The sequence below is a fragment of the Aquarana catesbeiana genome, linkage group LG06 (assembly GCF_042186555.1).
Source record: "Aquarana catesbeiana isolate 2022-GZ linkage group LG06, ASM4218655v1, whole genome shotgun sequence".
NCBI classification, from domain to species: Eukaryota; Metazoa; Chordata; class Amphibia; order Anura; family Ranidae; genus Aquarana; species Aquarana catesbeiana.
In genome coordinates this window covers 349533809-349551863 of record NC_133329.1, presented here as the reverse complement: position 1 = coordinate 349551863, position 18055 = coordinate 349533809, and the positions used below count along the sequence as shown (strand labels likewise).

The 18055-nt window shown below is 42.9% G+C and overlaps 1 protein-coding gene across 2 annotated transcripts in view; it reads right to left on the bottom strand.

Annotated features, from left to right (window-relative positions):
• The window catches only part of SLC38A11 (solute carrier family 38 member 11), a 68345-nt gene that overhangs the window by 47267 nt on the left and 3023 nt on the right, over positions 1-18055 (bottom strand). Inside the window, exons 2-5 of one of the 2 annotated variants that reach the window (XM_073634972.1) lie at positions 11430-11564; positions 9938-10003; positions 4639-4745; positions 1349-1428 (exon numbers count right to left, since the gene is read on the bottom strand). In XM_073634972.1, coding sequence (XP_073491073.1) covers positions 1349-1428; positions 4639-4745; positions 9938-10003; positions 11430-11564 — 388 coding nt within the window. The remainder of the gene's footprint in view (positions 1-1348; positions 1429-4638; positions 4746-9937; positions 10004-11429; positions 11565-18055) is intronic. The other variant, XM_073634973.1, reaches the window with a different exon arrangement.

Sequence of the window (18055 nt, the reverse complement as noted above, 5' to 3'; positions counted from 1 at the left end):
AGTCTAGTTGGAGGCCAAGGTGCTGAGAAGGCTCCCCTTGTGGCTGAGTGCAGCACAACCCTGAAGGTGGAACAGGGAATGCAGGGCCCAAGGAAGAAGCAGGGTTTGCCGGTGGCTGAGGCCTGATGACTTGATCACCGTGGAGCAGCTGAAGCAAGCTAGATGCACTGTGTGGCAGGCGTGCTAGAAAGGAGCTAGATGTAGCAGGAAGCTGGGTAATACGGTAGGAGAATTAGAGGCCAGGTCAGGGGTCATACACAGTAAGATCAGTCCTTAAGCAGATTCAGGATTCAGGTAGGGTCACTGGAATAAGCCAAGGTCGTTCAAGGTAAGACTGGCAGATGCAGAGTCGGTGAGCCAAGTCAGGATAAAGTAGTGGAGCAGGCAGAAGTAGGTCAGAATATAAGCCAGGGGTCAAGCCAGGAGTTCAGGATAAGCGGGTAGAGGAAGCCGGGTCATTCAACGGGAAGTCCAAGATCAGAATGCAGGAACACAGGGAACACAGGGGAGCTTACGATAATTGTGTACGCCCGTTAGTGCCGTCACACATCTGCGTATGCCACTGCGCCTGGAGGTTTGTCTGGTGAAGCCATTATGAGTAGTGGCGACATTGCCAGTCCTATGGCCATTTCCCTGACAGAGGTGTTTGACACCAATTAAGAGCCATTCCTCTGCCCTCCTGTAACATGTTCACATAGGCATTGTATGTGTACTGTTGAATGTGTAATATTGATACAGTAAGTGATTGCCATTTAGTTATTGATAACATTCCTATAAGAGATTTTATTCCAAAACTGTAAACTTGTATTGATTTTCCAATTGTTTCCATTTCACTAAGTAAACAAGTTAATTGGTTTAATCAATTCTGTTGTACCTACTTCATTATTATCATTCCCAAAGGGAAAATGTCCAAACCCAGGGTGTCAGAGGTGGTGGAGGACTTGCAGGGTCAGGGCAACCAGTGGGGTACTGATTTAACCAGCGACCCTCACGAGGACAGCGCTACACGTATATTTATATACATATATTTAACTAAAAATTGCCCCACACCATTTGCATTAAGAACTTCTGTAAATGTGCATTAGTGTGCCATTTAGAATCAGTGGCACCGCAGCACAATGCAAATATACCCATGTGTTAACGTGCACTGCGGTAACACACATATATGTGAATGGGCCCTAAGCAAATCAGTGCTTTGCTCACAATCAGGAGAGCAATGGGTATACTCTAATTCTTCTATCTCCAACAGTATATACCCCACTGCCGATAAGCTTTTAAAATTGTTTTTTGTTAATAAGGATGAATGTATGTATTTAAATTGTTTACAGATTTATTACACGCTACTTACATTACTATTGTCATGGATGATGCCCGGATAATCACCATCAGGAGGACCACAACCGTTAAAAGGAACGATATCATTGACACCTAGAGCGAAGTGAAATTAAGATTTAGTTATTAAAGAAGAACATGACCTAAAACTGCAAAGTTAACAATAGAACTGGAGAAAAGGCTTTCCCTGTAAAAAAGGAATCTTTTGATTTGTCCTGCATAGGTAAAGAAAGTGTTTGCTTCATTGGTAGTGTTATTATTATTATTTTTTTTTCTATTTAGCCTTTTTCTGTCATATTCATTTGTTTTTAGGTCAATGTTTTTTTCCCACTTTAAAATTTAACTAAAGACAATTGTTTTGTTTTTTTCATTCTGGATAGGGTAATGGAGAGTTATAACCTCTGTTTTTTGCCATCTTTGTCCTGTAGGGGAGATTTCCCTTCACTCCTATCTCATAGCCAAAACAGGAAGTCAGAGAAAATCTCTCCAAAGTGAGGAAATCCAAGGGAGTGTCACCAGGATCACCAGAACAGTGTTCCCATTGAAAGAATTCCCCTCTATTACTGTACCTCTATTACACCTCACTTTCAATGATAACGGTAAACAGGACAGTTGGAGGGAGTGAATCTCCCCTAATGGGGGCACAGACAGTAATAAAAACTGACAGGTGTTTGAATCCCTCTCCACTCTATACAAAACTAAAAAAGAAGTTTTGGCTTTAGTTACACTTTAAACTTATTTTAAACTCTAGCAACATATAATGACAATATAATTCAGTAAAGCAACATTCCTTTATCTTACTGATTCTCACAAATAAATCCCCAAAATCCCTATGCCACACAGGGATCTTTAGAACCTATTCACAACAGATATAAATGATAGCAGATGCAGAATAAAATGCCTCTTTTGGAGACATGTTTTTGAAGGTCTCCATTTAATTGAGGAATGGAAGGTCCTTGTAACCAAAGCTAAAGTATGCAGGACATTCTGGAATAATCCTACAATGCTGCCCCCCCGCTTCCAGTGCTACCAACCTTGAAAATCCAGCACTTGCACAGATGTGCTGAAGAACTGAAGAGCTCTACCCTGGCCTTCTGGACCTGGCAGAGACCTGCAGCACATTTCCCTGCACATGTGCAAACAACCTGATCTCCAGGACCATCATACCTGCTGCTCTGCCAGGTCCTGAAGCCCTGCACCCCATCTGCACATGCTTTAGAATCGGCATCTGTGCCCCGCCATGTGCCCCCCCAGTTAAAAAATTTTTTTTTTTTTTTTTTACAAAAAGGCAATGTCTTTTTGTTTGCATTCGTAGCAGATGCGCCGCATCTTACTCGGGGTGCCGCTGGAGTAACACAGTCTCTATTGAGAGGGAGAGCGTCCCCAGACAGCTCCTGCGGGTGATTCCTCTCCCCTCCCTCTGCTCGCTGACACTGCATAATGCAAGCACTCACCGATCTGCTCCTTCCCCTGCATCCTCTTTGGCAGGGAGAAGAGCGAGTTGCAGAAAGGACTCCACCAGGACTCTCAGTTACTGAAAAAACAGACTGATTTTTCCCGTCCTTAGGACAGGAGAACCAGCCTGTAAATTCCAAGAGATGCCAGACCAGCGCTGTCAATAGCAGGGGCAGGACAGCAAGAGGAGGCTGGGGAACCCCACAGTGGCAGAGCACCAGAGCCCGGTGGCAAGACAACCTTTGCAACCCTGATAATTCTCCCACTGCTTTGGACCCTTATATTTTCTTGGTATGCTGGTGACATATATCCCTTGTTTTCTGCCATCCTGGGGGGGGCCCAATACAGTAGGAAGGGAGCTCACTGCAGAACAGGATATATATATATATATATATATATATATATATATATATATATATATATATATAAAATCACATTTTATAGTTGCCCCCCTACTTTAGCCCCTGTCCCCCCATGTGCCCCCCTAAATAATATGAACCTGGAGACGCCACTGCACATGATGTCCCAATTGCTATTATTACCCACTGATAAACTGGCAGATATATGAAGCATTCTGCAGCTCCCTGAAGATACTATGGACTCAGGGTGTTCAACCAGGATGCCAGGGGAAAGTCTTTCTCCCACCATGTCATTGCACAGTAACAGCATAGCTCCTAACTGTCCCTGATTTCGAGGGAATGTCCCTGATTTGGAGCAATGTCCCTCTGTCCCTCATTCCTCCTCATTTGTCCCTCATTCTGGTCTGATCTATATAGTTGTATATAAAATGAACTTTTTATCTTTCAAAAAGTGTTTCCCAGTGCTAAACTTTTCATCCAAATTCTAAATTGCCGCAATTGTTAATTTTAAAAGCTAATATAAAGGAATATTAGTGGTATAAAAAGCACTTGTGGATTTTATTAACCTTTTTTTGGTTATGTCCCCTTTAAGGGGCGTGGCAGGGGGCATGTCCTATGCCTACATATGTTGTCTAGTAGGTGTCCCTCATTCCAATCTCAAAATGTTGGTAGGTATGTAACAGGCATTCCCATTGTGCTTTATTTTTACATCACAGGCAAGCATGGGAGACCATGCAGAGCTTGTATACTTATTACTAAGCAATGACACACTGTGGGGTGGGTTTTTCCCACTGCTATGTCTAGTTATTAGTTCAGTATTAATGAGAAGATACTTAAATGTCTGCACACCTGCAGCCCAGGCAGCATTTTCAAAGTGCATTTGTCATGACCTGATGAAGGACACTGGATGAGGGGCTCTTGGGGCTGGTATTACTCCTATATATGCTACAGACTTCCATTCCGTTAAAATGTGGAGATTTGCAGTACAGTGTATATTGCTGTGCTGCTGGGCTTACAGCACAATTGTTGGACCAAATTGTAAACCAAAAGTAAAAACACACTTCTGAGGAATCCAAGTAGGAAATAAATAAATAAAAAATAGAGAGTTTTAGAAGGGGGAGCTCCTAGAGGAAAAAGTGGAGAGTTCTGAAGAGCAATATAAAATAAATGTAAAATTATATATATAAATTTAGTCAAGTTTGAGGAGCATCTCTAATTCCTGTGAAAATGTGACTATCTTCCTTACATGGAATTCCTTAAAATAGTTATAAAATATATATATAATAGTTTCAGCTGGTTTTGGGGGTCTTCATCTTTAAAAGGTTGCTCACCACTGCTATGGACTGTGGAGGATTAGATAGTGCCTACATGTCAAATCCATCCAAAATGGCCAGCTTTACCCTTGGCCTGCCTGTTTCTAAAGTTTTTGGTTGCTGCAAGTGCACTGATCATCAGGAAAATACCATTAATTATTTCTAGTTACATCTAATACCTTCCCTAGTCTTTGCATGTTGCGGTACAGAGCTATGGGAAGAGTAACCACTGCTGTTGTCCCCAGGATAGCCAAACGACGATCAGCAAGTATGCTCTCTGGAGATACTGTCAAAAAACAGATAAAAGATTGTCATTCAAAATAACACAAAACAGATTCTTATGCATTATTTATTTATATCAATATAATATATTTATTTTTTTATCCAATTTAACTTTGTACAAACAGAAAACGTAAATCATTACCTTGGTGCAGATTTGGATTGCCTATGAGCAGGCTATGATCGCCTATAACGGAACATTGCAATTTATCCTGCTTCTCAGCCTTATATAATGAGCGTAGATGACAGTTCTGCATAGACTTTTTGTATGTATCTGGCTAGATTATGTGGTTTGTGCTTACCTATAACACTAAAGCTGGAAATACACTGTTAATTTAAAAAAAAAAAAAAAGACAGAACCAATTTCCCCATCTACACTATTAAGATGGATAGAGAAAGCTTCGGTAACAGAGAACATTGTTGGATCCTGCTGTACTGACGGATAGGATAAATAATACACCTTATCCCTATACCCCAAGACTAAATTAACATTTAACCCTTGCAGTGCAGATTGTACCACTGCAAAGGTAGATTTTGTCTAATTCCTGGATTTCAAAACAAAAGCTAAAGGAAAAAAGGGGCGAAGGAGTTAACAGAAATTAATAATAGTTACCCAAGGGTTAAAGTGTTACTAAACCCACAACAGTAAAATCAGTCTGTATATGCAGTAAAGCATGCTTGTTATACTCACTGTGGAAACTAAGTGGTTAATCCTCTGCATTGTATAAAAAGGCTGCTTAATCCTGTCTTCTCTGATCCTCCCTCTTCTTCCACTGTCCCCTATCCATCTGCTGATAGAACAGAGCCTTGGGGGCAAGCTGCACATGCTCAGTTTGGTGTGTATTGCAAGAGAGTTTTTTTTTTCTTTTTTTGGGAGGGTGCATGTGATCAGCACAGGGCCAATCAGCACTGTCCAGACAGAGGGCCAGGAGACATGCAGCCTCATAGGACAGTCAGAGGATAAAGAAAACTCCTCCTACATGCTTTAACCAGACACTGATAGAAGTTACAAGACTGCTATATACTGCTGATGAGAAAAGGTATTTAGCAGTTTATATTTACTAAAATAATTGCATTTCCATGTTCTGTGTACTATGGGAGATCAGATATAGTGAATGCAGGGCCATGGGTTTAGTAACACTTTAATAGGGTTTAAAATAAGAGGCTGAAACTGGTTTTAGCATTTTTATTTATTTTACTCATAACAGTAATTTATTCATAAAGGCTACAGCAACAGCTTCCATTCATAAATGAATGCAGAGCAAGATTAACTGCCACACTGACAGCTCAGTACTGCAGATTCTTCCAGGACAGCAGTACTCTTAAGTGTAATCTATGGAGTTCTGCCACCACTTTGACAGCCAGTTGCTGTGCTTTGTTTGTCAGTAGTAGGGATGAGCCGAACCCCCACCCCCCCGGCTTTTAAAACAGGCAACAGGCAAAAAATTTGTGTGTAAAGTCTATGGGACACGAACATGAAAAATCAAAAGTGCTCATTTTAAAAAGGCTTATATACAAGTTATTGCCATAAAAAGTGTTTGGGAACCTGGGTCCTGCCCCAGGGGACATGTATCAATGCAAAAAAAAGTTTTAAAAACAAACTTTTTTCAGGAGCAGTGATTTTAATCATGCCTAAAGTGAAACAATAAAAATGAAATATTCCTTTAAATATTGTGCCTGGGGGTGTCTATAGTATGCCTGTAAAGTAGCGCATTTTTCCCGGGTTTATAAGTTTACCACGGCAAAATTACATTTCTAAAGCAAAAATTGTCATTTAAAACTGCTCGCAGCTGTAATGGATTGTTGGTTCACGGCAATATAGATAAAAATCATTGAAAAAAACAGCATGGGGCCCCCCCCCAGTCCATTACCAGGCCCTTTGGGTATGGGTATGGGTATGAATATTAAGGGGAACACCTGCACCAAAATATAAAAAAAAAAAAATGGTGTGGCGGTCCCCCCCAAAATCCAAACCAGGCCCTTCAGATCTGGTATGAATATTAAGGGGAAAATAAAAAAAATGGCGTGGGGATTCAGACCCAAAATCCATACCAAATCCTTATCCGAGCACGCAACCTGGCAGGCCACAGAAAAAGGGGGGAGCGAGTGCCCCCCCTCCTCAACTGTACCAGGCCACATGCCCTCAACATGGGAAGGGTGCTTTGGGGTCCCCCCCAAAACACCTTGTCCCCATGTTGATAGGGACAAGGGCCTCTTCCCCACAACCCTTGCCCGGCGGTTGTGGGGGTCTGCGGGCTTATCGGAATCTGGAGGCCCCCTTTAACAAGGGGACCCCCATGTGAAGGGGTATCGGGTACATTGTACCCCTACATATTCACCAAAAAAGTGTCAAAAAAGTAAAAATTATAGTAGACGGTTTGGGACAATTCCTTTATTAAAAAATAAAGAATAGAAAAATGTCCCGCGATGTCCATTCATCTTCGATCACAGCGCCGACAACCCGAGAAAAAAAAAATGTGAAAACTCTGCCTCTGTGGGAGGCTCTCAACTGCAGCCTTTTTGCGCTGACAGCTCCTTTATAGCTGAGGATGGGGCCACCCGGTGATGTAAGCAGATGACCCTGCCCCTTCTGAAGTCATGTGACATCACGTAATGTCAGAGGGGCTGGGTCACCCGTTTACTTCACTACTCAGCTATATAACAGCCGTCAATGCAAAAAGCCTGCAGTCGTGGGGACGCCTCCCATCGAGGCGGATTTATTCCAGTTTTTCTTATTTTTTTCTCGGTCCGTCTGCTCTGCAATCGAAGATGGATGGACATCATGGGACATCGTGGTAAGGGACCCAAACTGTCCCAAACTGTCTCCTGTCATTTTTATTTTTTGACACTTTTTTGGTGAAAGAGTAGGGGTACAATGTACCTGATACCAATTCACATAGGGGGCTTCCAGATTCCGATAAGCCCCCCACCCGCAGACCCCCACAACCACTAGGCGAGGGTTGTGGGGAAGAGGCCCTTGTCCTCATCAACATGGGGACAAGGTGTTTTGGGGGGGACCCCAAAACATCCTCCACATGTTGAGGGCATGTGGCTTGGTATGGTTCAGGAGGGTGGGGGCACTCTCCCTTTTGCCCCCCTTTTCCTGCGGCCTGCCAGGTTGCGTGCTTGGATAAGGGTCTGGTATGGATTTTGGTGGGGACCCCCACACCATTTTTTTTTATTTTGGCGCAGGGTTCCCCTTAATATCCATACCAGACATAAAGGACCTGGTAATGAACTGGGGGGGGGGGGGGAACTAACGCTGTTTTTTTCAATGATTCTTATCTATATTGCCGGGGTCCGGCAATACATTACAGCCGCAAGCAGTTTTAAATTAGATTTTTTCCTTTACAAATGTAATTTTGCTGCTCTCATTCATAAAACTATGTACAGCTGCTGTGTAAGCAACCTAACATAAGCCTAACAAAGGCACCCTGCCTCTGGCCAATCATGGCTCTTACAGCAGAGCGCGCTGTGATTGGCCAAAGCATGCAGGTCAGATGCATGCTTTGGCCAATCAACAGCTGTCAGTGCACTGTGATCTCGCAGTGCATTGATGGTCTCACCGTTCATTATGGGACATTCTGCGGGCGCTCGAATTTCCCGTGAAAGCCCAATAATGTTCTAAATTCGGCAAACGGGCAAACACCTGATGTTCGAGTCGAACGAACATCGGGCTCATCCCTAGTCAGGAGTGCTAGCAGAGCTCTTGAAACAGAGGTGTTGCTGCCACACAGACATGGGAGCTTTACTGGATACATTGGGAATGCTGCTATCAAAGTATAATCTGCAGGGCTGAGCTCTCAGTTTGACTCGGTTTTCCATAGTCCAGGAGAAGGCCCTGGTGATGAGAGGATCCAGTGCCAGCTGCACCCCCCACTCCCCAGCACAGTACCTGAGGCATGTGCAATTTCTTTCTTTTCATTATCTAGGGCCTGCATGGAACAATCCTGCAAAGTAAACAGTGCCCCAGTCATCAAGTGGTTATTAAAGATGAAGCTTAAGGGGTTGTAAAGGTAATTTTTTTTTTTATTTAAAATAACAAACATATCATACTTACCTTCACTGTGCAGCTCGTTCTGCACAGAGTGGCCCCGAACCTGGTCTTCTGGGGTCCCTCGGCGGCTGTTTCAGCTCCTCCCCGCAAGCATTTACCACCTTAATGCGAGCTCCCTCGCATGGTGGTGAGTGCTTGCGGGCGCGCTCCCGTGATACAGCCGGCGGCTATAGCCGCTCGCTGTATCACTCGGCCCCGCCCCCCGGCGCGCCGCGTCATCGGATGTGATTGACAGCAGCGCGAGCCAATGGCTGCGCTGCTTTCAATTCATCCACTGCAGCCAATCAGCGACCAGGCTGAGCTGCAATGAGGACGAGCAGCGAAGATTCGAGGCGTCAGGTAAGTAAAACGGGGGGGCTGGGGGCGGCGGTACTGTCAAAAGTTTTTTCACCTTAATGCATAGAATGCATTAAGGTGAAAAAATTTTTATCTTTACAACCCCTTTAGTAATAAAAAAATGTTTTTTTCTTCAGCTTTAGTTACATTGTATACCTGCAGTGAAGTATGTCCCACAATGATGGGTTTGGTAGAAATATTTTCTGCAGGGTTTGCCTGTCCTCTTCCTACTCCTCAACTTCTGGGAGCTTCAGGTTTCCAGGCTCAGCTGCAGTAAAAAGATTTTTTTGGGGGGGAGGCAAACCTGGCCTCCTCACTACACCCACCCCCACCCAGTCGCACGATTGCTTGCCGCTTCGCTCAGCCATCGCCAGCCCCACACTTACCTTATCCAGGTCGCAGCTTTGGCGGCTTCCCTCCTGCATCTCTCGAGTCCCGTCGGTCGCTTCTCCTCCCGGCCAATTGGGTCTTAGGACCCCTGGCCATTTGGGTCTTAGGGCCCCCGGCCAATCGGGTCTCAGGATCTTCCTGATAGGCCAGGAGGAGAAGCAGGAAGATGTTATAGAATATTAATTAGCTAATATCACACAAGTGAGTGGGCTAGGGGCGCAGTGCTCTAATCATGCGCTTAAAAAAAAACCCCTATTGAAATCCATGCGGGTGCCCTGCATGGAGATTGGGGGCCGGGTGCATAGATTAGGGGGGTGGCGCCCCTACGCCCCTTATGATCGGCCGCCACTGCTACAGAATGCAGACATTATCTAAAAGTAAAATACAGAGAGCATACTGCCTGTGAAGGTACTCACCTCCAGGGATTCTTTGAAATATTTTTGGCAAAATGTCTCCAGTTATGATGTTGTAGCTGATCATTGCTGAAAGATATTATCTGGTGTCAGGTTAGGTAGGAGAAAATATGTCTCGGTTACTCAGACAAAGAAAAACTATATCTAACGTAAAGCAGTATTGGGCTCGGTTCAGACATATGCGATGCGGGAACCAGAGTGATTCCAGTGCTGGTTCCCGCATCGCATGTCACTCGCAGGCAGTTCACACTGCTCTGTGCAAAGCTCTGCGGGTGTCAATAGAAAGTTAATGACACCTCCAAATCAGTTCGCAGATGGCAGTGCGAACTGTCAAATGGCACAGGAATTGGATTGCATTTGGTGTGAATGCGATGCAATTTCAGCCATACGGTTTGTACGGCTAAATTTGCATCACACAGACATCGCATGTGATCTGCACAGCAGCAAACATTTCTCAAATTTTAGCTTGCCAATTCCTAGATGTGATGGCTGCATTAGATTTCATTTTTAGGCTTTCTTTCTTCTATTTTCATCTGTGGATCTGGCCAATAAATCTGGCCAAGCTGTCCTGCAGATGTATCAGTTTACAGAGATGAGACAAACCATATACCACTGACTGAGATGCTTACAATTATAAGCTTTGATTTATTCATGTAAACATTTATGCCAAAAGGAATAAAAACGTTTTGCTGTAACTTCTTATAAAGTGTCAGGAGGATTTTGGCTTTAATTTGTTAGTGTATTAAAATTGAGAGTGGGGGCACTCTAATACATGAGATGTGTTACTGGCTAGACCACCAGGTGAAAACAGAGGGAAAAAAAGCTTAAAAAAAGAAAACAAATGCAGTCATCACATCTAATGATTGGTAAGCTGCTACTGTATATATTACATTTTTTTGGTTTGTGGTTTAATTATGCTTTAAGGTCAGGGTTCTGTGTAGGCCACTGGAGTTCCTCCACATCAAATTTGTCAAACCATGTCTTTAAGGAGTTGGCGTTGTGCACATGATCGCAGTAATGCTAGAACAAAAAGGCCTCTCCCAAGATGTTGCTACATGGCTGGAAGCGCAAAACCATCTACAATGTCTTTTTATACTGTAGAATCAACAGTGCCCTTCACTGGAATCATATGATCTCAGTATTTTGGTTTTGAAATGGGACGTCCAACATGTATAAAAAAGGTGTGATTATAAGAAGTCTGCAAACTTTAGGCCATATAGTGTAATTATTGCTAAATCTACATGACTGCTGAGGCACAATGGGCCCAGGTCCAAATCAGTGTCCCTGTTCACCGTTTCAGGTTCCGTTTTCGGTCTGAATCTTTGGCTGAATTCGGGAGTGAAACGGATCAGAAGACGCACAGAAATCCTGTACAATATGCTCCGGAGATGTTCGTAATAGTGTGAACCCAGTCTTAGACTAATGGTGGCTGTGGAGTAGAGAGCGGAGCCATGGACTCTAGAAAGAGAACTACAAGGATATAAAAGGATAGTACCTGCAAAGGGATATAAAAACTGCAATGCTGATACAGCCATGTATCCAGGAAAACCGAAGGTCCTGCTGACAAGAGACTGATATGTGCTAGTGCCAGACATTTCTCCACTTTTAATCAGCAGTATCATAGAATAATCTATAGAAAGACATCACAGATCACAGCGTGTTACTTAATGAGAACTGCAACACGTACAGCAACGACACAGTTTAAATAGGCAAATAACAAACACTTATAGAGAAAAATACATGTTATACTGTATATTTAGTCAAATCCCCAACTTGATATTAAAGCTAAATGGCAGCCTTTGTTTTAGTTGCAAATCTAGTAGGAAAGGGTGTTTAGTGGATTACTTATAGTACTTTACCTGTCAATACTCGCAGCCCATAATGCTGTCTCCCTCTGCCAGGACTTTAGTGCTCATGTCAGGGAGGAGATCGGTCCACCCAAAAGAGTGGCGAAGGAACCAAAGCCGGGTGCTGGAATAAGCGTTCCAGCACTTGGCCATAAGCGGGACACAGCCTGGATCAGTGGGATGCTGGAATTTTATAAAACCCCTCCAAAGTTTTAGCACTTTTCCCCAAAAAAAAATAAAATAAAAGGTTTTATAGCTGTCCTTGTTCCCTGTTTATATTGGAGAGATTACCCCTTCATATCTCTTCCAGCTTGTGGGTTGCTGCAGTGTGGTGAGGTGGCAGTGAAGACACAGAGTTCTTGTATTGAAAAGAAAGTTCAAAGATACAAATAGCCCAGAGGGAAAGCACCCAACTGGGAGCACTCACAGTGTGTCTGACCAAAGAAGAATTGAGCGGTTCTTGAGCATGCCAACAAGTGTCTGTGTCAGAGCGGCGGATTGCGCTCTGGCTGGTCTGCACCCAAGTGGGAGTATTCCAAGTAGGAAGGCCTATCCCTAGCCTGTCCCTATTGGTCTCCCTACCAGTAGACATGAGACCTAGCCTTAACTTGTCCATTCACAAAAATGTGCGCCAAGCCTGGGACTTAAACAGGCTCTGGCTTACCCAAGATGGCTGCTAGAGTCACATGGGGAGGCAGCATCCAATCAGATAACTTCCCCGGTGACCCAGAAAACTATAGAGGAGGAACCAGGTTCCTCTTGACTTCCTCTCCCTGTTATGGTTGAGCGCCACCTGCAGTGGAAAAAATAGACTGCACCTGCCTACAAACCGATCACCTGTTACCAGGACAGGAAATGAAAGGAAATCTACCCAATGGGAACAATGTTATCAATAGGAAGCTAGCAACTTTTCTAACCTTTCCCTACTATATACAAAACAAAAACAAAATGTTTTACTTAAATGTCACTTTGTGTAGTTATTATATTATTATTATTATTATTATACAGGACTTATATAGCTCAAACAGTTGGTGCAGCGCTTTACAATGTAGAAGGGGGGACAGCACAATTACAATACAGTTCAATACAGAAAGGACAGGAGGGTAATCCGTTACTCATGCAATTACTTAGGGCTCCTATTCGCTGTCTCAAATGTTTTCTAGTTAGCTCCTGGTCAGTGACTTATTAAATAGTATTGATAAAATAATATTAATATTATATAATATTCCTCAAGATTATAAAACAATAATAGTACTAGTAATAGTAATTACTAGAACTACTAATTGCACCTTCAAAAACAAGTCAACTTATATTCCTCTACTATAGGCTCCATTAAAAATAGCCATGAAGTTTAGCTGCAAGAAGAAAGAGAGCTCAGGTGTGACCTCTGGTGGATAGCTTGAAGGATTACAGGTAGACCTTGATCAAAAGCTTCAAACCAATTTTCTCATGTTGTGGGCTTCAAGGCTGCAATCCCAATCAATAGTGAATCTGAAAGCAAGCATGCAGGCTGTGTCAGTTTGCCGGTCCTCTACTGGGTGCTGTGGTTGTTTTTGCCAGCCACTTTATCACTTGCCAGCTTCAAAAACTAAGGCGCCCAGAGGAGGACCGGCTATCTGACACATAATTAAGTGTCACATAGAATACTCGAGAATTTCACTTACTGCCCACCGAAAAGGTGAGTATGAAATATATTTTTTTTTAGGATGCCTCTTATTTAGGTTTAGTAAAGTAGTGAAATGTCACTTTAAGGAAAATTGAGACTAGCGTACAAACACAAAACCTGTAAAACATCTTATTTTATGTACGTTTGGCTTGAGATTGAACAGGCATTAATTTAAAGCCTTTCAACAATGTAACAATTCTTGTTTTCTGGGTCCTTGCGTCTGCACTTTCCCCCTGGGGGATTTATGAATGGGAAAAAGTGTAGATATGTTTTGCTAACTCATTTACAGTAGGATCATTTCTCGGAGATATTTCCGTGGTATGACATAGAGCTCATTTACCCTAGAGCAAAACAGGACCAGAGATAAACAGGAGACAGCCATGTGTCCATTTTAGTGTACAGATGATAGTGGAGAACAGCATGGCAATCTAGAATACAATTATCAGGACATGCTGAGAATTAAAGTGGACCAGAACTTAAAGAGTGAAGATCTGCTATGTAACAGGAAACATCTAGAAATGTTAATTGTGCAACAGCAATAACCTGAAAGATTCACTTTGTCTTTAATTTCCCCTAAAAAATAGCAATAGCAACCTGTTCCATGAGCCTCATAGCTGCATGTCTGCATTTTGAGTTCGTCCAATGCACTGTGCCTGTGAATGCTAATCACAGGAGACTTGAAATATTATATTGGCTATATAGGGGTTGATTTACTATCTGGTGAGTGCATAACCTGGTGCAGCTCTGTATAGAAATCAATCGGCTTTCAGATTTTTTGTCATGACTTACTTGAACAAACTGACGTTAGAAGTTAATTGGCTACCATGCACAACTGCATCACATTTTGCACTCTCCAGTCTTAGTAAATCAACCTCATAGTGTTGTGCTGCTTGGTATTCTCCTTGCTGGAGAGGAGAGGAAGCTTTACCTGAGGACCTGTAGTACAAGGGTCTCTCTGCTTCTGCTTCATCAATTCTGAGGATCTGTACTTCCTGCTTTCTTCCTGCTGCTTCTAGGATATTCCCTCCAGTCCTCAGAGCATCAGTCAATTAGGGAGCCAATCTGTCATGAGGAAGCAAAGCCCTGCCTCTACCGAGATGGCCACACAGGGACACATTGCAGAAGGATAAAGTAATGGGGAAAAGATCAGCAGCAGGGCAACCACAGGCAATACTGGTAACTAGTCCTTCACCAGGCCTCTACTTGCCTTTTTTGGACACACCTTCTAGAGATGTTTTTATTGACTTGTTACTTGTGGACCCTTCCAGTCTGTTTGCTAAGATGTGCAGGAAGCCATAGCAACTATTACAGATCTGACTCTAACAACCTGTAACCTGATTGTTTGGAGTTGCACTGTGTGTTTTCTAAATAAACCTATTTTGAATAAACTATTCAAAAAACTGAAATCACATAATTGTTATTAGCTTTAATTAAGGTGAAACTTTAGTCAGAAAATGAAGTCCTGATAGATCACTTCAGGCTGGCCCCTTTTGCAGGTATAACTATGTAAAACAAAAATAAGTGCCTATACTGTTTAAAATCAAGTAAGGCATTGTCTCTTTTTGCTCTGTGCATGCACAATTGTTCTCTATTATTAGCTCTGTGCCAAAAATCAGAGCCACTAGAGGCAGATCAGCTGACAGCTTTAAAGTAGAACTATAGCCAAAACTTTTTTAAATTTTAGAGTATGACCCCTTTCACACCGGGCAGTTTCAGGCACTTTAGCTCTAGAAACAGCCTCTGATAAGCGCCTGAAAACCGCCTCCCATACTTTGCAATGTATCTTTTCACACTGGGGCGGTGCGCTTACAGGACGTTACCAAAAGTCCTGAAAGCAGCATCTTTGGGGTGGGTTGGGACGCTGTATTTAGCGCTCCCAAAATGTCCCGCCCATTGCAATGAATGGGCAGCACTTCCAAAGCGCCTTAAAAGCACTTTGAAAGCGCTGCAAAACTGGAGTTTTTAACCCTTTTTTGGGGTTAAAACTGCCCTGCTATCGGCTGAAAAGCACTGCTAAATTACTGCTAAAGCGCCGCTAAAATGGCGGGTGCTGTCAGCGTGAACGTACCCTAAGGAAGTCTTATAACCCCTGTCAGATTTTTTTTCGCCATCTGTGTCCCATTGTGGAGAATTCCCTTTACTTCCTATCCCATAATAGAACAGGAAGTTAAGGAAAATCACTGCAAACTAAGGGAATTTCTTGGGGACTCCCAGGTCACCAGAACTAGTGTCCCCATTGGAAGATTTTCTCTCCATTACTTTTCTGAGGACAACCCAAAATTTGGTGCTTTCTTTTACTTTCACTCAAAAAAAACTCACAGGTGTTCAAATCCCTCTCCACTGTATCCAAAAAGAAAAAGAAAAGTTTTGCCTTTAGTTATACTTTAAGATTTACTGCTACTGAAGGGGGAAGAAAGCAACATGAATGACAGAGACTGTGCTGAAGCAACACAGATTAAGAGGGATAACATAAAAGCACGAGAGGTGACAGAACAAACTCTGCTGCCAGGGAGACACAAAAGAGTTAAACTTACAAGGATAGTGTCTTATCATATCTCCCTTAAATTTTCTCTTCTCTCTTTCAAGGGCAGTAAACTTCAGCACTGTAAAGCTTTCCTCTTTAAAGCATGATACACATGGGCAGAATATCAGCCGGTTCTACAGAAACCGTCCAACATTTGGCCCGTGTGTACAGCAGCATGTTCATCAGAAGCCAACCGAACATCCACCTTCTGTAAAACGTGCTTGAAAAACAGCCGATCGGCATCTAATCAGTTCGGGAAGCCAATGACTTTGAGCGCTGACTGATGTGTTCTGGTGGGGGGTGGCTCCTCTGTCAACACAACAGCACAGCGGAGAGATCACTGTACTAACATCACATAGTTAGTTCAGCGAGTTCCTCCGTTTTTTTTCATTCAGTTCACTGGGTTGAATGGAAAAAAACCTGCCTGTGTGTACCGGGCTTAACTGAACCAAAACATACAATCAAGGTTGGAAATGTACATGTTTTATTGAAGAAAGTGATATATATATTTTTTGTGACCAAGGAAAGGGGGAGCGATTCCAATCAGGAAGTGATAGCTCTGGGCTTTAACAAAATGGTGGCCCCCAGAAAGAAGAAACAGGAGCAATGCTGGAGGCAATTTAAGACACACACTAATTTTGGTGGCATAATTATTAATGTGGAAGGTATGTTCTTTTGTCAAAGAACATTAATTGTTTTCAAACTGTTATGGGTAAAGTTCCACTCTAAATGTGTAGCACTACCCCCGTAGGGGTTGCAGATGACAGGGTTCCCCACTGCTGCACAGCCAGGCACATAACATCTTCAAATTTCATCCAGACACAGTGAACGGTCCTTGAGCTTTGTTTTTGTGTTTTCTTAGGGGTTAATAACTTGGATGGGGATAGGAATTATGGGATGCCCAACTTTACAGTAACAAAACCGGAGACAACTTCCTCCCTATGTAAACAGGTCCACTTTGTTCTCCTCTAACTGGTACAACTTCAATTGATTCCTCCTCCTCCTTGGATTGTACAGCTCTGATTGATTAGCTAACAGTCTTTGTTAGATCAGCAACAGCCCCTTACAGGCTAGGAACTCTCAGCCCCTTTAGAATAAGGTGGCCAGATTTTTAAAATGAAATCCGGGGACATTTTTTTTTTTTTTTTTTTTATTTGCAAATGGTAAGCTATTTTTTTAAGCATATTTTCCTCAAATGATATATGCAGTGTATGTGGTATGTGTATGGAATGATTGTATGATATATACATTATTTCTCACATTTCATCCATAAAGATAAAAAAAAAAGATACTTCTTATGCCGCGTACACACGACGGGACTTTTTGGCAGAAAAGGTCCGACGGAATCATTCCATTGGACATTCGGATCGTGTGTGGGCTTCATCTGACTTTTTTACTTTCGAAAATTCTGACGGACCTAGAAATAGAACATGTTTTAAATCTTTCTGACGGAATCAATTCCTATCGGGAAAACCGTTCGTCTGTATGCCATTCAGACGCAAGGGCAGCTATTGGCTACTGGCTATTGAACTTCCTTTTTCTAGTCCCGTCGTACGTCATCGCATTCTAAATGATCAGACTTTGGTGTGACAAGTCCGTTTCAGTAGAATTCCGTCGGAACTCCGTCGAAAAAAAGAGTTCATTCTGACGGAAAAACCGGTCGTGTGTACGCGACATTAGAATTTTTTTGGGTTATGACTCCTAATGTTATGAATATAAGACAGAGAAAAAACAGAGTTCAGGAGCACGCTACATAAAGAATGCAAGGCTCAGCAGTGAACTGCATAAAGAATGCAGGGCTCAGGAGCACGCTACATAAAGAATGCAGGGCTCAGGAGGGCACTACATAAAGAATGCAAGACTCAGCAGTGTGCTACATAAAGAATGCAGGGCTCAGGAGCACGCTACATAAAGAATGCAGGGCTCAGGAGCACGTTACATAAAGAATGCAGGGCTCAGGAGCACGCTACATAAAGAATGCAGGGCTCAGGAGGGCACTACATAAAGAATGCAAGACTCAGCAGTGTGCTACATAAAGAATGCAAGGCTCAGCAGTGCGCTGCATAAAGAATGCAGAGCTCAGG